General features: G+C 43.8%; 1 protein-coding gene across 3 annotated transcripts in view; it reads left to right on the top strand.

Annotated features, from left to right (window-relative positions):
- Window positions 1–1,328: 1,328 nt before the first annotated feature.
- The window catches only part of ADGRA2 (adhesion G protein-coupled receptor A2), a 71,985-nt gene continuing 51,085 nt past the window's right edge, over window positions 1,329–22,228 (top strand). The window contains exon 1 of one of the 3 annotated variants that reach the window (XM_089538706.1): window positions 1,329–1,546. In XM_089538706.1, the coding sequence (XP_089394832.1) occupies window positions 1,329–1,546 (218 nt within the window). Of the gene's footprint in view, window positions 1,547–11,095; window positions 11,225–22,228 lie in introns of those variants that run through there. The other 2 variants (XM_089538708.1, XM_089538707.1) reach the window with 2 other exon arrangements.

The following is a 22,228-nucleotide window of genomic DNA, read 5'->3' as shown; positions in this document are numbered from 1 at the left end:
GGCAGAATCTCAACATGAGGAAGAACTTCCTGACAGTAAGAGCTGTTTGATGGTGGAATACGCCGCCTCAGATTGTGGTGGAGTCGTCTCCTTTGGAGGTCTTTCAACAGAGGCTGGATGGCCATAGGTCGGGAATGCTTCTAACTCTAGGATCCTATAATTTTATGACTTAATGGCAGAACGGGGTTGGACTGGATATCCCTTGAGGCTATCTTAAATCTCTAGGATCCCATAGATTTATGTTCCTGCATGGCAGAATGGGGTTGGACTGGGTGGCCCTTGAGGGTCTCCTCCATGTGTGGAATCTTATAAGTGCGTATTCCTGAATGGCGGAAGGGGGATGGACTGGATGGCCCTTGAGGTCCCTTCCATCTTTAGGATCCTATAAGTGTCTATTCCTGGATGGTGGAAGGGGGAATGGCTTGGATTTCCCTTGGGGCTCTCTTCCATCTCTCTATGACACCATAACTGTATATTCAGGAAAAGAATGGGGATGGACTGGATGTCCCTTGGGGGTCTCTTCCATCTCTAGGATCCTACGATTGTCTAGCCCTGCGTGGCAGAATGGGGGTGGTCTAGATGGGACTCCCTTCCAAGACATGAAAGGCAGAATGGGGATAGACTGGATGTCCCTTGGGGTCCCTTCCATCTCTAGGATCCTACGATTGTCTAGCCCTGCGTGGCAGAATGGGGGTGGTCTAGATGGCCTTTGGGACTCCCTTCCAAGACATGAAAGGCAGAATGGGGATGGACTGGATGTCCCTTGGGGTCCCTTCCATCTCTAGGGGCCTATGATTATCCAGCCCTGCATGGCAGAATGAGGGTGGTCTAGATGGCCTTTGGGGCTCCCTTCCAAGGCTGAGATCCTATAATTGTATAGTCATGAAAGGCAGAAGGGGGGTGGACTGGCATTTGAAGAGAAGCCTTTGAAGAGAGGCAGCATGGCATAGCGGTTTGAGCACGACGTCCCTTGCAGGATCTCTTCCATCCTTAGGACCCCATCACTGTAGATTCCTGCAAAGGATGGGGGTGGTCTCGATGGCCTTTGGGGCTCCCTTGGAGGGTGAGAGGGGCGAGGGAGGCGCTAGGGCCCGGGGCGGGAGGCGTGGGCTTTCCAGGGGGGCTGGAGGGGAGGGACGGGCTCCTTCCTTGCCCTGCTCTGCTCCTTCTCCTTCTTCTTCTCGGGGCAGCAGCCTTGCCTTGCCTGCCTTCCTCGCAGCCATGCCTCCCGATGCCCCTCAGAAGGAGGCAGAGGGAGCCTGGGGCCAGTGGCGGGGCTGGAGGGCGCCCCTGGGCTGCTGCCTCCTCCTCCTCCTCCTCCTCCTCCGATGATGGGCTCCGGGAGGATGCTCTTGCCGGGGCTGCTGCTGCTGCTGCTGGGGGGTCTCTCGGCGGGATGCCCGCTCCAGCTGCGGGGCTGCAAGTGCGGGGGCGAGCGGGGCAAGGGCCTGGCCGGAGGGGCCCCCAGGAGGAGGGTGGCTTGCTCCGGGCAAGAGCTGGCCCAGCCGCCCCCGCCCCGCGCCCTCCCCAACGGCACCGTCACCCTGTGAGTAGGAGAGATGGATGGCACTCGGCACATGCTCAGAGGTCGGGGGAGGGGGTCACACAGACTCAGGTCTTCCCTTGCAAACCGTGCAACGCCTTTTTGCACGAACCGGAGGGGTAACATTCAAAGGCATAGCCGTGTTAGTCTGTGGGATCAGTCTGGAGAGAGAGAGAGAGAGAGATCTGGTGGCATCTTCTGAGAGTCACCAAAAGAAAGAAGTGGACAGCAGGGGCTTTCCTAAGTGAAAGTCTCCTTCCTCAGATGCTTTTAGTGCCATGCTTTCCATACTAGTAGATATAGTCTGTGGAGATCTCGTGGCACCCTCTGAGGCTCACCCAAAGAAAGAAGTTGGCAGCAGGAGCTTTCCTACTAGACTAAAGTCTCCTCCTTCCTCAGATGCTTATAGTGCCATGCTTTCCATAGTGGCACAATCCAAAGATCTAGCCATGAAAGAACAACCTAACTAGAAGAAAGAAGTTGGCAGCAGAAGCGTTCCTAGACTAATGTCTTCTTCCCCAGATGCTTTCCTAGACTGAAGCCTCCTTCCCCAGATGCTTTTAGGGGCATGCTTTCCATAGAGGTAGGATCCAAAGATAAAGCCATGTTAGTCTGTAGCATCAGAACGGAGAGAGAGATTTTGTGGCACCTTTGAGAGTCACCGAAAGAAAGAAGTTGGCAGCAGGAGTTTTCCTAGATTTGACTCTACTTCGTCAGATGCTTTTATTGAGATGCTTTCTATAGTGGGAGAATTCAAAGTTATAACTGTGTTCGTCTGTAGAATCTGGATGGAGAGAGAGAGATGTTGTGGCATCTTTGAGACTAAAGTCTCCTTCTTCAGATGCTTTTATGGCATGCTTTTCATATAGAATCCAAAGATATAACCAGATTAGTCTGTGGAGTCAGGATAGAGAGACCTTGTGGCACCTTTGAGACTCACTGAAAGAGAACCATGTTTTGTGAGATATTCAGCCTTCTCTGTCATTGAACTCTGGTGCCACAACAAACTACAAATCCCATGCGCCATGACAGTTCAAGCAGTGCTAAATTGTGTTATTTCTGCTGCATAGATGCAGCCAGACTTTGTAAAGTGGCGACCCAAATGCCAATGCAATTCCACAGTAAGTGTCCAGACTATGAGAAGACTGTGCTCTGATCATAACGCACTGAATAGTTTGAGCAGATCAGGGCTCCACATTTCACAATGGACACCAGCAAGGTGAAATATGTCCAGAGGAAGGCAACCAAGATGGCAATGTGTCTGGAAAGCCAAAGCATCCCATAAGATGGAGCCATGGCTGTTAAGGCAAACTGCAATATTTCTGCAGTGTGGATGCAGCCTAGGACTGCAGCCACAAATCAATGGATCCAAATGGCAATAAAAGAGACTCCACCTAAACATTTGGAAGAACTTTCCCACGGCGGTACGAGCTGTTAGTATACTGAAATACACCGAGTAGTAGACTCTCCATCTCTATCATCCTTACTGATTCTATGGTGCTATGATTCAAAACAGGCAACACAGACTCCAGCAAAGGCCAACCCACTCCATTAATAGAGGCAAGTCGGATCATCCAGTGCCATAACTGTGTATCCTGTTTTAGAAATTTGGCACCAGTTTCTCAAGATCATACCCATCTTCACGTGCTTTTAATGCAAACTTTTGGCTTTTGGACATAGAAAACAATAAGAGAGCAAATCCCTATATGTGTGATGAATGACAGTTTCATCACAACTGTCTCCATCCAAGGAGCAACTGTATCCATGTCAGCTTGTATCAGCTTTGTAACAAATTAAAAGATAAAAGAAAAGAAAGTCACAACTTGGAAAAGTTGCCTTTTGGAGTACAACTTCCAGAATCCCAAGGCAGTAGACCGCATTAGGTGAGGGTACTGGGAGTTGTAATCCAAAAGTAATTTTTCCAAGCTGTGATATTTCGGTGGTTAGATTTTGCGGACCAGAGATTCACTTCCTAAGAGTCACGAAATTATATGCTAAATTGGTCAGAGGTATCATAAGCAACGAGGCCAGAAAGAAACTAAAAGACACGAAGTATATGTGTGTGTTGTGTGCCTCCAAGTTGTTTCTGCTTATAGTGACCCTAAGGCAAGATTTGTTCAGAGGAGGTTTGCCATTGCCTTCCCCTGAGGCTGAGAGAGTGTGACTTCCCAAAGTCACTCAGTGGGTTTCATGGCCGAGCTGGGAATCGAACCCCTTAAATCAGGGTGGGCAGACCTGAGACCCTCCAGATCTTGTTGAACTACAACACTCCTCACGCCTAACCACTGGCCATGCTGTCTGGAGCTGATGGAAGCTGAAGTTCAACATCACCTGGAAGGCCACAGGTTCTCCAGCCCAGCTTGAAAGGCATGAAAAATCACAGCAACACTTTTATATAAATGTGAGCTTGAACCAAATTGTTTGGGTCTTTACTTTTTGGCTCTTCCTTTCCCTCTGGCCTTATTACTCACCTTCCCTCCAACACACACAGACAGCCCTGTGTACTTAAGAAAGCACTTCCAGGCATCTGATAAAGTGGACTTTAGCCCGCTTATGTTCATGTCATGTTTCCATCTCTGAGATGCTACAAAAACTGAGAGTTTTTTGGGGGGCGGGGGAAGGAGAGCATATAGACTTTTCCATATGTTGCAAAGGAGACTGGATTGGTTGAACTGGCTATCTGGGGGTGCATCTACACCATAGGAATAATGCAAATTGATGCCACTTTCAGTGCTGTAGCTCCATCCTATGAAATCCTGGGATCTGTTGTTTTACAAGTTCTTTAGCCTTCTCTGCCAAAGAGTAGTACTAGTGCCTCACCAAACTACAAATCCCAGGATTTTGTAGGATGGCACCATGGCAGTTAAAGTGGTGTCAAACCGCATTATTTCTACAGTGTAGATGCACCTTCAATTTATGAATCTTGCCTCTGGTCTTACCTTCCTTCCTTCCTTCTCTTAACGTCTTCATAGATCAGAAATGACATGAAGGCATACAACAATAACAACTCAGAAAATCAGTTTGCTACTTGTATATTAGCCAGTGTTTTTGTTTCTGATACCTGTTCTGCTTTAGTTGTTTTCCTATATAATTTATTGCGGATTCAAATGATTGCCAAAGCCACCTTGAGGTGCTGTTATAACCCAAAGCTGAGCTATAAATGCTTTAATAAATAACCAGTGAATGCTTAAGAGTAATGAGCTAGCAAGTCTGCAAAGCTCCAGGAGCATGAGTCCACCTGGGCTGTGCTTAAATGTCACACTTTATGGCTTAAAAATATTTTTCCATCCCTCTTTGAAATCTGATGACGGCGCATAATGAAAGTGGGAGGCTGTATCCAAAGAGTGCGGTTATTACCTCTCCCTTCCTCTTTCGGAAACCAGGAAAGCGGTGCAGCCGTCTCTTTTCATAAAAATCTAACCCTTGTGCCAATTTTCCTTTTAATGGAGGAAGGAACGTTGATGCCAGCGGGTTCACTTATGTGCCTCTTTTCAGTGCGTTCGTAACCTTCAAGGAAATATCGCAGCTGAATTTTGGCAGAAAGATGGTGAACTCAGCTTGATACGCAGAAAGTTAATACCTTGCGCTCAGGACCATGGCTCATAAAGGGGAGGGGATGCATTCCTAGCTTTCCGCTTTATTAATGAGCGACTTCGGGATGGAAGCATGCTTGCAGCATGGACTGGTGGCCCACAGATCATGTGAGGGATCGGTTCTGTGGAACTCTATTTTTCTTAGCAAAATGAAAGATGGACGTGTCAGTGCCACTTAAAACTAGTACGATTCCTTCACCAGCATGGCCACTATGCCAGCACGACCCTTTCACTGGCACGAGTGGCAAGAGCAGCAAAGGGCATGAGCTGATCACCACAAGCCATTCAGTGCTGAACATGGCAGCAAGCGATAGGGCAAGCAGCAGGCACAATACGCAGGGTGTCCTAACTGCAAAGGAGGACACGGCACTGCAAATGTAGGACATTCAAGAAAAGTCATGGACACAAAAGATGAAAACACTCATAGAAATGTAAATTCATGCTCCTTAGCTGTGCTCAAAATGGAGGACATTTTGAAATTCCGCCTTCACAGAAGGCTGGAATGTAGGACATGTCCTGGAAAAGGAGGACATCTAGCCTCCCTGGCAATACAAGATAGCATGAACAGCATAGAGGAGGTCTTTGCAAAACATTGAATCTGCATAGTATGGATGTGGGCTGCCTGTTCACCTAAATGAATAGATGAAGCTGGATCCTCCTCAAGTTGCCAAGACTTCTAAAGAGTGACAGAAGGATTCTGTCCAAGAACAGATGAGATACAAAGCTTAGTTCATAATGGCTTCTGACTGCCATTCAACCCCCTGCCTTGTGTATGAGCTGGATCATTTTGGCTGGAGAGCAAGCTATCCAAAAGCAAAGGGGTTTTCGTCCAATGTGTGTTTATTCTGGTAATCATGTTCATTTCCATTTCCCATTCCTTATTACTTTTATATGTTACAGTGGCCTCCCACAAAGCCTGGTGCCCTCCAGATATGTTAGCCTGCAATCCTCCTCAACTCCGAAAAGTCAGAAAGTGATCATAAGGTCTAAATGAGATAGAGCCATGTTGAGACAAACCTGTTTGCTTAGACATGGAAAATCAGTTTGCACCAGTGCCAGGGATTGGGCTGTGCATTGTTCAGAGAGGATGTGAGGAGTCCATTTTATTTGGCCCATGCAGACATGGTTTAGGAATACTGATACCTAGATGGACAGGATACTAAATAGTGCTCTTTTGGCTACTTAATGAGTTTGCTATTAGTAAGTCCCAGGTTATTTAGAGCAGAAGTGAACCTGTGTTGCATAGTAGTCTGAGGACTTTATCACATGGACAGAAAAGACAGGAGCATAGTTGGATATTCTCATCAATATAGTGCAGTAGCATGAAGATTATCCTGTGATTATCATGTGAATAAAGAGGCATTCTAGTGCCTCTGGAAACCAGGATTTGATTCCTAGTTTAGCCATGAAACTCACTGTGGGAACTTGGGCAAGTTACATGTTCTCATCCTCAGGGGAAGGCAATGGCAAACCTCCTCTGAACAAATCTTTCCAAGAAAACCCCATGATAGGGTCATCTTAGGTCAGAAGTTACTTGAAGATACACAATACACCCATTTAGGGCAGAGGCAATCGAAGTGCAATCCACCAAATATGGTTGGATTGCAACTCCCAGGATTCTGCACCATTTATTAGGGCTGCGGGGAGTATTTGGAGGGCTGCATTTTGCCCATCTCTGAGTTAAAGTGTTGGACTTGAGAGATTTAAGTTCCACTCCCCACTGAATTAGGAAACGATTGGGTCGTCTTCGGTGAGACACTGTTTCTGAACCTGATCTACTTCACATAGTTGTTGCAAGGAGACAGTTGGGAGAAGAGTTTAAAGAAGAAAAGGTGGTGTATAAATGCAAATAGTTGATAATAAAAAAATATAGAATGGCTGTTGCCAGAGATGCTCATGAATGTCAACTCTCCTTTTAAAGCTCTCTAATTTATGGCTGATTTCCTGTTTTCCCCATCAAAAGGTGTCTATGGGGAATAAAGTAACTTGATCTTTCTCCTAGGCACTTCCCATAATGTTAGTAATGTGACAGGGCAGGAGGTTGCTGCCTTGAGGAGCCCAAAGTAAGGCAGGCAGCCAGAGGTGTGCCAGAGGTGGCACTCAGAGCTCTCTCTGTGGGCACATGTGCTGTCATCCCAGCATAGAGTTTGCCAGAGTTTGTTACTAGAAAGCCAGAGGGACATGGCACTTTGCAATAAATAAGTGGGTTTGGGGGTTGCAGTTTGGGCACTCGGCCTCTAAAAGGTTCACCATCACTGGCTTAGATCATGGTGCAGCTGTATGCAGAGGATAATGTGGGCCCACTGGCCAAATCCTGGCTAGTCCTCTTGCCACAGAGTTCCACCCCAATCCACTTTTCTGCGCCAAGGTGTAACGTTTTTGCAACCAGGGCAGGTACACAATATTCTTTAGACTCTTTGCCAGTAGCTCGAGCCAGCTATTGCTGATTTTGGAGCCAGTTGCACATCTGCAGGTACAAGTTGCTGGCGCAAGCTGGATTTTCTGCAAAGAAGTGATTTATTTCCCTTGCTCAAACATGTGGGTGCTGGAAAATGGCTGGACATGTTTAAAAACGATAAGTGGCCAGAAATGCATGAGAGAGAGATGTAAAAAAAAAAAAAAGCTTCTTCCTTCCTCTCTGAATCTTTTAGGATGGTAACAGTTAATCTATAATTATAAACATCCCTTTAAAAAGTTAGTTACCCTGCAAAGGGCCTGAAGTTATCTCTTAAGTTGCAATTGTAATGTAACAGAGTGCCTTAGTCATTGCAATAAGAGTTAACAATGGATATTTCATTATTTGTAACCAGTTAGTTCTGCACTGACTGTGAGTGAGTTCTTCCATTTGGAGGGATATATGCATACCTTTCAACATTTCCCAGAAGAAAACACATGGCCAAGCAACATCAGAGTGTGGTCAGGATGGAAAAATTTATTAATGAGAAAGAACACTCAAGGAAAGGCTATAACAGTTTGCTTTTGCCTAAACCTACTGGGAAGGGCAAGATTCTGCCTCTTTCTCTTCTTTCTCATGAATGGATTGAGTGAAAAGTACTTTTGCACTTCAGTTTGCAGCAATGGAAGTAAGCTGAGGACAAAGGGGGAAAGTCGGAGGAGAAAAGAGAAACTGGGACCATTTAAAAAGCTAATGAAAAAAGTGGGATGACTGAGGATTAATTGGAGCTGTCTCTGCCAAATCAGACAGTTGGAAGTAATGTACATGTAAGTGTTGAATCCCTCCCGGTTTGCAGATAGGCCAGGTTGTACAAGGCTGGCACATAGCTCTAGATTTTGCGACGCCTGTCTTTCAAGATGCTGTGAGGTGGCAGGACCTATCTGGGCACGTATTAACAAGGTTTTAATTCTGTCCTTTGCTGGCTGACCTCTGTGCTAATCGCTTAATGGAAAAAGTACTGTATTCCTAACAAGAGACAGATAGCTCTATAAGGTCATAGCCAGCCGTGCTGTCTCTCACGCAGGAGTCCAAACTTCTTCCAGATGTGGAATTCTTGAGCGAGGCCTCATTTATGCGCGCAGCATGATTGCTCTGAAACTGCATATTGTCTAGGAGCTGGTGGGAGGTGTGGAGTGAGGCGGGTGTGAGGGGAAGAGACGAGAATATAAAGTTTCAGCTTTATAGACCAATTTCCAGGTCTATTAGAATGCTCTGTTGAGGCTGGTTTTGTTCTGTGCCTTCCTCTTGACTGGTCTCTTCTTGATGAGTCTCCAGTCTTGTGCATGTCGTTCACTGGTCTATAGTTCCGGTGTGTTATTTTTGTGCCCTCTTCCCCTTTAAGGGAGCAACATGGAGGAGAATAATAATTGATTTCTTGCAAGCACTGAGGGAATGAGCATGAATTCTTGCATACCAGAATATGTTGCCTCCAAGGGTGTGTGCTGCAAAGTGTTGTGGGCTGGAGCACCAACATTGCATTGCATTGCATTTCATTGGACACCAACAAGTGACTGGTGTGGGCCCTTCAACATACAAGACCCTCAGTAGGTTGGAGGCATGAGGAGTATGGAACGGTTAGGGTTGCTGGTTTTCGGGGGGGGGGGGGGAATTAGATGTAGTAATGGCCCCTGGGGATATCATTAAGCATTTTGCATTACATACCAACCACAGTTGTCCACAGTTGGTTATTCAAGCACAGAGAGAGAGAGAAAGAAGGAGTAAAGGAAAGGGAGAGAATGAGTGAGCAAGAGAGAATTTTCCTATTTGGAAATTGAGATTTAGCTAAAGGCGCTAAATCAAGATCAAGGGGAAATGAACGTACCACCTTTTTGGGGTTAGATCTTAAATCAGGAGTGGTTCCCTTTCTGGTGGAGGGATTGGACCTACCTCAACACACACACACACAAAGCTATTCCTCACTGAACTGTATCTGTTCCATGGTAGCAAAAGCATCACTTTTTTCTTCATATGAACAAAGTGCATGGGGACTATGCTTCTTGATTCCAAGGTGAATTGCATACCCAGAAACCTAATACTCTTTAAAGACGAGATTTATGGTCCCCACATGCCTTCTTTACACATAAAAAAAATGATAAATTTTGCCAATATTGCTAGAAGTCAGATGGCTTATTTTTACAGGTAAACTAGGTATGAGGTGGATCATGCTTCTGCTGAAGACTTTGCAGAGGCATAAGCTTCCTCAAGAACAAGGTGGGATGCAACAAACCAGGAACTTATCTTTAGATGTCACGAGAAGCTCTTCACTTTCTGATTAGATTTTCCCCAGCTTCTGCAAAATTAAGGTTCAGACAGAAGTAAATGGTTTTAGTGCCCAAGCTCACTTAGCATGACTTAAAGTGATGTTTGGATATGGTGTAATAATGAATTTCTTCCATATGTGTTGCCTCCTGTATTCATCCTTGTATTCTATGTTCATTTGCCCCCAACAGAAAGTCATAGGTGCCCTCTATGTATCTGATTTGTATCCTGTCCTTGTATCAAGGAGATAAGAGTGGCATACATTGTCATACCCTTCTCCCCATATTCTTACAAGAGTCTGGTAAGGGAGGTTATGTTGAAAAATCATGATTGAGCCAAGATCATTCAGTAAGGTTCATGGCTGAATAAGAAAGGGATGTGTTGGTGAGAGTAGCTGTCCCTGCTAGAGGTTTCTTTCTTTGCAACTGTAGATGCCATTTGGGAAACTTAATTCTATCCATTTGTGTTGTCTGTTTCTTGATAGAAGACAGAGGGGGTGATTAGCAATAAATGAGAGATCTGTGTTGTCATCTGGGATGGAACTGCCATGCCACAGCAAATTACCGATACAGGAAAATCACTGAGTTATTTGTGCCATGGCTGCTGGGCACTGTGGTCACCAGCAACCAGGAAAAATAAAATGGTCTGGCACAATGTCAGCATGACATCCACATGTAGTCATGTAATAGCTACAAGCTGTAAGTATCCCACGCACAGAAACTCTTAAAGATCTTTCTAGTCAGTTCCACTTTATGAAATTGTTGCATCACACCGCATAGGGCAGGGATGGGGAAACACCAGCCAGATGTTTCGGGACAGAGTTCTCCAAAACCTTCGCCAACATGGTTCTGGCTAATCTATGATCCAGAAAACTGGAAGTCCAAAGACTTCCTACCCCTGATTTAGTAGAAGAAACTGTAAAGCCAGCATATTGATCTTACTGTTTGTGGCTGTCTATACAACCTGGCTTTTATTGGCCATTTGCAAATGATGTTTGGCTTGCCCCATCGTGCACATAACTTGTTTTTATGGTGATGTAAATGTTCTGTATGTCGCTGTATATGATCTAATATGCAGAAGTTAAGATTTGGATCTAGTGTTCTAGTTGCAATAGATAAACAAGGATGTCTAAATATTAATTGTTGAACATTTGCCCCCTGCAAATCCTAAATTATACTGCTGAAATGAAAAAAACATAAGGGTAACCAAAGATGTGTTTTTGTACTGAAGGACTATGAGCTTAGTTCTGGTACTGAAAGTAACCTTTTCTTCTTTTTCTTTTTTTCTTTTTTCTTTTTCTGGTGTAATGGGAAAGGCCAGAAGAGTGGAAAAGATCAGAAATGTGGCTTCATGAGTGGCCCTTTTGTATTCCAGGTTTGTGTGGGAGAAAGTAAGCTGGTGGGGGAGCACTGCTGTGTAGATGCAGGAGGCTTGGTAGGTTTCTCCCTCTTCTTGGCCACTGAGTCTAGCAGCCCTTGTTTAGTGGTGCTGGCAGAGTTCAGTCCCTGTGAATTTCATTATGAACTGAGCTAATATGCAGACTAGGATGCAGTTATCCTTCAAATTTCACACGTCTCTGAATTATGCTTTAATTTTTGTTTTCTGGGGCAGAGAATGTGTGACTTGCCCAAGGCCACCCAGTGAATTTCCTTGGCCAAGGAGGCAATTGAACCCTGATCTCCAGGGTCATACTCTTATGCTCAAACCATTATACCACGCTGGCTCTCCATAGTTTATACCTGGCCATTATTAAATGCCAGATTCCCTTTCACATGCTAGTTAGAAACATGAGAAACAACAGTTAACAGGGTTCTTGAAAATTCTGAACATCCTCTAGCAAACATTTCCACAATCCCAATCAGTTGAAACCCAACCCATGTATTTGGCTTGAATTTAATATCTGTAAATAAACACGAGTTAATTATGCATTTTATGGTCAAAATGTTTTCCAAAGTAGTTCAAATATATAAATAGCTAAAATACTTGAATGGAAAACATAAATAAATAACCACTCACATTTCGTTGGTTCCAGTTCTCTCATCTGGCTAGCATTTTGTCCGCTCTCCGTGTTAATAATGGATGCTATGGGACATATTCAATGCATTCCTAAACATCAGGGAGAGGGATAAGGAATTTTTTTGGGAGGGGGGATACAGCATTGCAATTTTTTCCAACCACATCACTTCTGCTTTCAACACAAACTCCACGAAGCCACCCTGAAAACTGGGCTCTCAAAGCATCTTGTCACAGAGGCTGTGTGGAGCCATATATAGCTTCAGCCACAAGCCTGCTGTGGAAGCACACTTCGCACTCTAGAGGATTCAACACACACAAATAACCTCTTCTTTGGGATCAGATCTATTCTGGTGTGCAGCTAGATTGGCACAGCGCAGCATTTGTGATAGTTAACATTTCCTTCCCCCTTTCAGAGCTTGCAGTGTGTAGCAATGATTGGCTGCCCTTGTGTCATTCACAAAACAACAGGGTAATCCCTATGCTCTTTTAAAAGTGCTGAACAAATGTTTGTTTGGACATTTGGCTAAAGCATGTCAGGTGGGAGGGAGGACTGAATGGGAAAACCTAGCAGGGATTTTAGCCACAGGCTCTATCTTTACAACAGAGGTAGGTAGAAAGCAGATCATAGGCTATACAGGGAGATCTCTAGGCATTTTGCAATATATTTGCCCAGCTTTCCCAACTCCCAATAGCTCCCCAGTAAGAAGAGAAATTACAAGTCCATCCATTCATTGCTTTATTTATACCCTGTCTTTTCCCCAAGACTGGGACTCAAGGCAGCTTACAGAAAATTGACATAAAAACACATATAGTGAAACACACATAAAGTTCAAAGACATAGACATGTTAGTCTGGAAAATCAACATGCAAAGGGATTTTGCTGCACCTTTGAGACTAACTGAAAGGAAAAAGTTGGTAGTTCATCACATAGACCCTATACCCCGACTCTATCCCCAGCCTGGCCCAAACTGCTGGTCTGCACAGCCCCTGTGTTGTAGAACCGCTTTAAAAGTGTGTCACAGAATATTAAGTCCGGAATACTAAGCCTGGAAAAGCGACTTCTTATTCTGTGAGGGCTAGCAGAGGGGTTTTAGGAACTGGGGTCCGAAAAGTAACTTTTCATAACTCTGGCAGGACAAGCCTCATCCGCTCACTCTCGGCACACAGAAAATGGCCTGTGTCTTGTTAGCCTTTTAAGCATGTGCTTTTAATTACTGTAGTCTTAACAACAGAAAGAGCTGAGCTGAGAGAGAGAACGAAGCATAAACCCCTTCTCTTTCAACTCCCTCTTTTTTCTGTCAAGAGGTGGGCAAGGAGGGGGTCTGCTTTCTGCCATTTCCTCCCCCCCCCCATCCTCTTTTGTGGCACACCTCCATCCTACCGGCTGCTTTCGGACGGAAAGGGGCTAGAATCTCCCTACATCCCTTTTTGGTTGGGCTCAGAGGAAGTTTATTGTTTTAGCAGCCCCATTTCTGGAGCTATTATTTATCCAAGTGGATTCCAGTGTGCTTGAGAAAATAACCTTGTGTTTTCCTTTCAGATTCTCATTTGAGAATTAGGGAGGGAGGTGTGTCTGTGTCTGTGTGTAATCGCCAGCAAACCAGCCAGACTTCTTCGTCCTTTAGTGGCCAGTGTATGTGTGTATGTGTGTGTGTGTGCAGCTCTCTAGTGGTGTGGCCACAAGAGACTTGTGCCTGGCAATTAAATGGCATTAACTTCAAACTGCAAGAAACTCGAGGTGACTGTTATGACTGCTTTGGAGAGGATTGGCTCAGAGCGGTCAATGGCACAGAATCAAGGCTGGGCTTTTAAGGAAATCTCGTTTTCTGATCAAGGGATCGCACTGGTTCTTGTTTCGGCCAAGGGGAAGCTCCCCATGACTGTACATGTTTCCCTAGTGGCCTACTTTGCTGGCTATTCGCTTGGACCAGGGTTCTTTTCTTCCTAATCCATGCATTGTTTGGTGGGATCTTTCCATCCTTCGCTCAATTAGGCAATGACTTTGTTGTTTGGTTTGTGCTTCCCAGAGGACAGTGTGGGAGGGTGGTCAGAACAGATCCTATAGTGCCACCGCCGTTCCTGCCTCCAAACTGCTATATGGTAACTTTCTCTCCTATTAAGTCTTATGGGGAAACTTTCAGGTGTGGAAATGTGTGGGGCGTCACTGTTTATTTGCATACAGTGGGTCCTTGTTATCCACTGGGCTTTGGTTCCAGGATCCTCTGTGGATAAAAAAAATCCATGGATGCCCAAGTCCCATTAAATATAATGGCATAGCAAGATGGTGTCCCTTATATAAAACTGAAAGTCAAGGTTTGTTATTTAGATTTTTTTATCCATATCTATTTAGATTTATACTTTTTCCCAATATTTTTAAGCTGTGGATGCTTGAATCCATGGATAAAAAAAAATCTGTGGATAAGGAGGGCCGGCTGTATTGGGTTTATCCAAGCTTTATTCCTCCAAACAATAATAAAGAATAAAAAGTATAAGTAAAAAAACCCAACCCAATATTAAAACAGTTGTTTAGATGGTAAATAGTCTAAACAATTTAAAACATATTACTAAAGATAATACTACCCATTGCACTACCCCAAGCAAATTAAAGACTGAAGGTCTATTTAAATAGAAGGTCATGGCCTGAAGGAGAGCAGGAAAGGGGCCAAGTGAACCTCCCTTGGCAAAGAATTTCATAGTCTGGGACAAGCAATACCTGTGTAGATGGTGGCACCAAGAAAAAGCGCACCCATTTAAAAACTCAAATAGACTTCTATAGGGAGATACATTGTTTCATATAGCCTGGACCTAAGCCCTATAGGACTTCATATGTCATAATCAGTACTTTGAATTTCCCCCGCAAATGGAGCAGTAGCCAGTGAAGCAGGAACATATAACTCAGCAAAGGAGTTATATGCTCCCTGTTGCAGCAAATTCATGTCCTGGGCTGTCTCTGCAGTATTCCATTACATAAACATACAGATTTATCATTGTTCATGAAACATAAGCCATAATTTATGATGCCCTGGATAAATGCTTGGCAGTAACACATCGGAGCTAACATGTCACTTGTTGCTTTTGTGGAGTAATGAGTGAGTAGTGATGCTACATTTCAAAAGTAATTTATTGAGCGAGAACTTTATCACTTGGAGTGTGTGTGTGTGTTTATATGCGATGAATCACTTGTTATAGCTTATTTTAAAGTTACTTTTAAAAGGCATTTTAGGCCCCTTTTAGAGGCATTTCGAATAGACTTTTCCAAATGTTCTTATCAGACGTAAGTTTTAAAAAATAGCAAAAAACAAAGAACAACATAAACTTATGATAATGAGTTACCAACATAAAAATAAAAAGTATGTAATGTGAAGAGCACCAAATTTTAAGGGGGAAGGGGACATGATTTTGTAATAAGCTACATATTAAATTGTTTTTTAAAAGTAGCTTTCCAGGCTCTGAATTCTTACAAGGCAATTTCAAAATGTTCCCAACAAGAAAACATTAGGAAACCGTAGGGAAAGACATCTAGATGCCAGGCAACAACGGAGTGATAATATGCTTGCAATATTTATTTTATCTTTAGAAAATATTTTTTGAAAGACTCATTTTTTGAAAGTACATCTAGACCTTGCCCAGAACAAGGCAAGGCTCAACAACAACAACAACAACAACAACAACAACAGCTTCTTCATCTTTTGGAGAGAATCCTGGCAACATTTGCACACTGATGGTGATAGAATCGGTTGGTCATAGACTCATAGAGCTTTTTAGCATATTCTTATTTTTCAAATGATAAAAAGCAACTGCAGATCAGAGGCGGTGTCATGCAATACGTATTGCCAAATCCGCTTTTCCCCAGCTATAATCACAGTCTAAAAGCCATGTAGTAATCTCCTTTCTTCACCAATGATGCTCCATGCCAGGAGCATCTGTTGCTTTTTCTGCCTGCCTTACATGGACAGCTGTGGTGAGACAGTGTGGTATAGTGGATAAGATGTTGGACTAGAATTTGGGGGACACTTCTTGGGCCTTTGGGCCTGTTATTCTCTCTGAGCCTGACTGATCCCAATTAAGAACTTTTGCCATCTTGACCACACTCTTATGTTACTTGGTCTTATATGTCCTGGTTTGCATCTGTGAAATGTTGGCGACATGCAGCTGAGGGCTTCCTAAAACAGGCTTTAGCCCTTCATAAAATACTCTACACACAGCATATTATTCTGCTATTCATGCCCTGCATTGTGTAGGCACTAGATAGGGCATGGCATTGTCCTACTGCAGAAAATTTGATTTGCGCTCATGCTTTCCAAATGAAACAGGCTGACGAAGCCAAGTACAGTTTCCTCCAAGTCCTCCTTCCCACCTCAAGGACTTCTCTCCCTTCACAATATCAGCTCAGTCCTAAGCCAAACCCAAAGTGCACAAGTCCTGTGTAAATAAACAGAACAAGAAGCAAGTCAATAACAGGAAACTGGCTGGGCAATGCAGGCAGGAGACCAGTTTAGTCAATGCTCTGTAGCCAAACAGGCGGTGCCTATTCACAACCGGGGGGCTGCTTTGTGATTCTGTATGCCTAATCGAAAACCTCCGGAAATGAAAAACCTCTTTGGGAAGAATAAGGAAAGCTCGACTTTCCTTATCTTAAAGATTTTTATTTTAGCTTATTCTTATAGTCTGTGTGCCAGATGGGGATCCCTCCACAATGTGTTTCTTGGGTTAGGTTGAAAGCGATGAGGGAGGGAGGGATGAGAAATGTGTTAGATCCACAAATGTTATGGATGTACGCAATTTGTATGATCGTACCCAAGTGTAAAGACATACTATTAAATAACAAAGTCATGGTTATCCATGCCAAACTCTGGTCTTCCAAATGTTTTGGACTTCATCTCCCAGAATCCTTGACCATTGGCCAAGATGGCTGAGGCTTCTGGGAGCTAAAGGCCAAAACAGCTGGAGGATCAAAGTTTGGGAACCATTGATCCATGCATCATATTTTTCATTTCTAGGTATGATTGTGAAAGCTGGACATTGAAGAAGGCTGATAGGAAGAGCACCAACTCATCTGAAATGTGGGGCTGCAGAAGAGAGACCATGGACTGCCAAAAAAGACAAATAAATTGGTCTTAGTGCAAATTAAGCTTGAACTCTAGAGCCAAATATGACTAAACTGAGATTGCCCTGGTTGGGACATATCATGAGAAGGCATGGCCCATTAGGGAGAAAAAGCAATAATATGTGTTACCGTGGGAAGAAGTAAAAAAGGGAAGACTATATCACAGGTAGATAGACTCAGTCGAGGAAGCCATGATCCTGAGTTTGCAAGACCGGAGCAGGGCTCTTGTCTATAGTATCAAAAAAGTAATACATAACACAATAAGAAGTGCAGCCACATGGTACCAAGTTAACAGCAACAAATTTCTTTCAAACAGTTACAGCAAGGAATAGAAACAAATATTTTTTACTAACGTTCTGACCTCTGATGTTTAAAGTCATAGGAGTGGATATAAATAAGAGTGTGCTCTCTCTCCCTCCCCATTGCATTGCATTCACCCATTGCTCCCTTCTCTTGTCTGGCCAGCGAGATAAGAGGATGGGTGGAGGAACTGATGGAACAGCCAGGAAGGAAACGCAGGGGCTGCATCCTCTCTCACTGCCTTGGAACGTATTCAAGACACAGACAGGATTTCGCTCTGTTGACATTTGGCAACCTTGACTTGGCTTCCTCGAGTTGCTCCTCATCCCCCCCTCCTCCACCCGCTCATTTTGAGTTCCAAAAGAAATTGCCTGTGATGGGTCTGAGTCTCTTTTGAAAGTGAGACTGAGGCCCCTTAATTGTTTAGGCGCCTTGGAGAAAAAATGAGTTTGTTCCTGCTGTAATCTTTCGGAGTCCATACTTTTTTCATTAACATAGTTTCCCTTTTAAACAAATGAGCCAAAATTCAGCTGTGTCCCTGTGTGTTTTCTCATACAAGCTCAGCCCCCATGGACAGATGCTGGAAATGTATGGACCTCAATGGTGATCTAGTGTGGGTTTAGGAGTTGCCGATCCACCCTCCCAGCTCTTCCTTGTTTTGTCACACACACACACAGCCATGTAGGCATCCAGCTGTTTCCCTCTTCTTACATTGAACCCCTGTTTGTGTATTTCTACCTCTCCTTGATTCTTTCACCTCTTTGTATGGTCTACAGGGATGTGGTAGTTTAGTGGTTAAGATGCTGACTCTGATGACTGCAAGATCAGGAGGTCGGCAGTTTGAGGCCCAATTGCCACATGATGAAATGAGCTCCTCTAACTAGTCCCAGATTCTGCCAACCTAGCAATTCAAAAGCATGTAAAAGTGAAAGTAGATAAATAGGTACCACTTTGATTGGAAGGTAACAGCATTCTGTACAGTCATAATGGCCACATGACCATCATAGTCGTCTTTGACAATGCTGGCTCTTTGGCTTAGTAACAGAGATGAGCACCGGCCCCTACAGTGGGACACGACTTGACAACCTTGTCAAAGGAGGTATACCTTTAAAAGATAAAGGTAGTCCCTTGACATGAATGTCTAGTTGTAGCCGACTGTAAGGGGTGGTGCTCATCTCCATTTCTAAGCCGAAGAGCCAGCGTTGTCCAAGGACTGCTCCGGTGGCCATGTGGCCAGTATGACTGCACCAAACGCTGTTACCTTCCCACTGAGAGTGGTACCTATCAATCTACTTGCATCTGCATGCATTTGAACTGCTAGGCTGGCAGAAGCTGGGACCAGTGACAGGAGCTCACCCCATCATGCAGCACTCAGACCTCAAACTGCCAACCTTCCTATCTTCAGATCATCAGAACTGGTGTCTTAACCACTAAGCCACCACATCCCTTTGGAATCTCTCTTCTTGTATTCTGAATTTACTGGTTCATGTTCTAGTCTCTGGAACAGCAAAACAACAACAACAACAAGCTGGCTCCATCTTGTTCGTGATATCTCTTCATACATTTAAGTATGGGCATCATATCACCTTCAAGTCATCTTTTCTCCAAGCTAAACATCCCCAGCTTCCTAAGTTGTTCTTTTTTCACAAGGCTTTGTTTCCCTCCCCTATTCCCTCTCATTATTAGTAATATTGCAATTGTGCTTCCCAAATATAAAGGTCCCCAGAGTGGTACACACTGATGATAAAACAGCAGTTAAAAATATTAAGGCAGGAACAATAGATCTGGAAAAGAGAACTGGCACACATACAGGGCAAGGCAGTTAAAATGATAGCTACAAAATGACCAAAGTGCCAAAAAATTTCAGATTAAATCAAGGAGAAAAAGGAAAAATGAAATGAATAGATCACACTGACTCTGCTTTGAAGAGAAGGGAGGCAGCAGGGATTGCAGTTTAGGCCCCTCCCTCCAAGAAAAGCCCTCTTCTCTTCTTGGCTGGCAATTACCATTTTCTAACTGAAGACACATAATATTGTATCTGATGAACAGATCTGGATGACTGGGGTGTGGTTAGATGGATGGCAGTCACATAATTATAGATTCTAGACTTAATGGTCTCACAAGGAGAGGATGTCTTTACATAGTATGTAGCAAGTCCGATTATTTCAAAGATGGGTAGGTAGGTAGGTAGGTAGGTAGGTAGGTAGTTTAACAGCACCTTGAGGACTAACACATTTTCCTTGGCCTACACTTTCACAGATAGAAACAAATGCATCATTTGGCAGATATTTATCTGCATTCTTGGGTGGAAAAGGAATGTGGGTCAACTGAAATGGTGCACACATTGATGGTTATCTTAAAAGTAGTTTTGACTAAACATCCCTCTCCCACCCAAATCTGTGGTTTTGCTGTGGCATAACTCATGCCGGAGGAGTTACTTCAAAGTGGCAAAGTCCCAAATGCATGCTTTCTTCTGCTCAGTAGGGCCCTGGACCTCTGCCCTAGAATCTTGCCTTGACAGCACCGCTGGGTCTTCCCTGCAGTGCCTCTCCCAGGTTTGATCTGCAGAGCACTGACCATAATAGAAATGGTGTCATTTATTGGAAGGATGCATGTCTGTAGTGGGTGGAAGTCAGGGCTAAAAATGGACATGGTCACTATAATCCTATGTCTGCCACACCATCCATCTATCCCCCTTCATTTCTTTTTCTTCTTATCTTGCTTTGGGTCTAGCAGATTGCTGTTGCAAGAGGTCTAAACTGATTGTAGAAGGCTTATGAAATTAGGTTGAAAGCTAAAGGTTGCACATCGTTGCATTAAAGATTTCTTTCACAAGGGGAGAGTCCAGAATGTAGTGCTTTAGTCTACCAACTTGTGACTCTGTGGCTTGAATGAGTCTTGTCTCAAGAGAAATTCTCTCCTGGAAACATCAGGATTATTTCGCCATGATCCACCCTTTTGACAAATGAAAAGATGGTTTTGGGTTGGTTGAGGATTGAGAGTTTCCCAAAGCAACATCCTAGCAAAGGACAGTGGGGGAAGGTACAAGCCTGAACTAGTTCAGAGATGGAAGAGGGTCAAGAATCTTTAGAGGCCGTAAGGATGTGGATTTTTTCTTCTAGATGTTGGCGGCAGATCAGACAGACTACTGATTTCATCTCAACTATCCAGTTCCTTGCCTTTTTAGGGAGGTGATCTGGATTTTGTGGCAGAAACTTGGAAGGTCCTCAGCTTGTCTTAATGGCTGAGCAAAGCAACCCTCCTGTGAACTCATCCACCCACATCTGTGTACAAAGGTTGCAAGCTCTAAGTTGTTGACCTAGGTCCTGTTCCCCCCCCCCCCCCCATTCCCAGCTAAATTGCCAGATTGCAGTGTACATATGAGGAGCAGTAGGTCTAAGTGGTCTTCATTCATGGCAGATGAAAAGGGTGACATGGATAGTTGAAGATCATCAAAAATTGTTTGGGCTAGATTCATAGAATTCATAGAATCATAGACAGAGCCTTGCAATCCCTTGTGATATCTGGAACGCTATGACTTGCAGTGCCATTGGTTTCCAGTTTCTGTTGTGTGTGGCCATTGGTTTCCAGTTTGTGCTGTGTGTGTTTCATTTTGTGTGCCCATATGCACGTCTGCATTTCATACTTACAGTGACAATAACTGTATAATATGTGTGTGTGTATACTAGGGCTATAAAGGATATTCACAAATATTCTTATCCGTCATATTCAGAAAATGGTCTATTGGTGTGAGTTGGGGTTTTTTGTGAGTTGGGGGTTTGTTTGTTCTTTGAACTTGGGTTTTATTTATTTTGCAATGAATTATGTACCCATTGATTTTATGCAAAAGTAGATATTTCTCATGCAGAAAAGTACTTTTGTACAGAAAAGTGTTATTTTGTCTAAAATACATTGTTTTCTGTGCTAGAGTTTTTTAATATGGGGGAAAAAATTGCATGAATGAATTTTTCGCAAAAAGACCCAAAGCGAACGAAAATATGAAATCGACTCAAAATCCCTCATAATTGCACCCAGTTTTAGAGTTATTTATTTTTCCATGGCTAGATGGAAGAAATGAAGATTTACATCCTTGGTAACACATATGTCAAAATGCATATGAAACTGTCCATAGTTACAATTTACATGAAATGCTGGCACACATATACAGATGTTAACAAATCACATTAAAAATATTAGACAATAAATCAATTAAAATTGTCACCCCACCTAAAAGCAGCAAGAGTGGGCAATGGACCCAGCTTTCTTTCCTCTTTGTGTGTCCGGAGGTGGGGTGGATGGATAGGTAGTAAGCCTCATTGACATTCAGAATTTATATTTCTTCCTTTTCCTGTAATGGGACTGAATGATTTCTCTGTGCATACCAAAGGCAAAGACTCTGCTGGGGCCTTCTACAAGTGACCAGTGTGCATGCTTTGAGATCTGTTTGGATTTCTTCAGCTTTGATTAGGAGGAGACCTCAGTGGCTAGAGGCAGGAAGAGCTGCTGAGGCATGATTTCATATATATGTGTGTGCGTGTGTATGTGTGTGTGTGTGTTTTCCAAGGTTCTCAGTTGCATGGGAGAGGCAACACCCTTCACAAACTGAACACTGCAGACATTCAGACAAGACTAGTGTTGGGAACACCCAAGGAGAACACAAGGCCAAGAGGCTCAGCCAACGTATCCGCCATGAATGATTCTAATAGGAGGGGGATATGGAGACTTCAGAAAGCTCATGCCTTTCTGAGATGTTGCCTCAGCTAGAATGATACCTTACTCTTTCCACGTGCACCCCAAATATCCTGGGACAGTTTCACTCCTGACATAGGTCAGGTTAACTGTTCCTTATCCGTTCTCCCTAAGGAAGTGAGAAGGAATGATCCCTTCATGTCTTGGGTCTGGGAGCAATCTCTTTAGCTAAGATTTCTCTCTTAACTTTCAGAAAGAAAAACATG

The sequence above is a fragment of the Sceloporus occidentalis genome, unplaced genomic scaffold, assembly GCF_023333645.1.
Source record: "Sceloporus occidentalis isolate IW3139 unplaced genomic scaffold, rSceOcc1.0.p SCAF_9, whole genome shotgun sequence".
NCBI lineage: Eukaryota > Metazoa > Chordata > Lepidosauria > Squamata > Phrynosomatidae > Sceloporus > Sceloporus occidentalis.
This window is presented reverse-complemented; position numbering and strand designations above follow the sequence as displayed.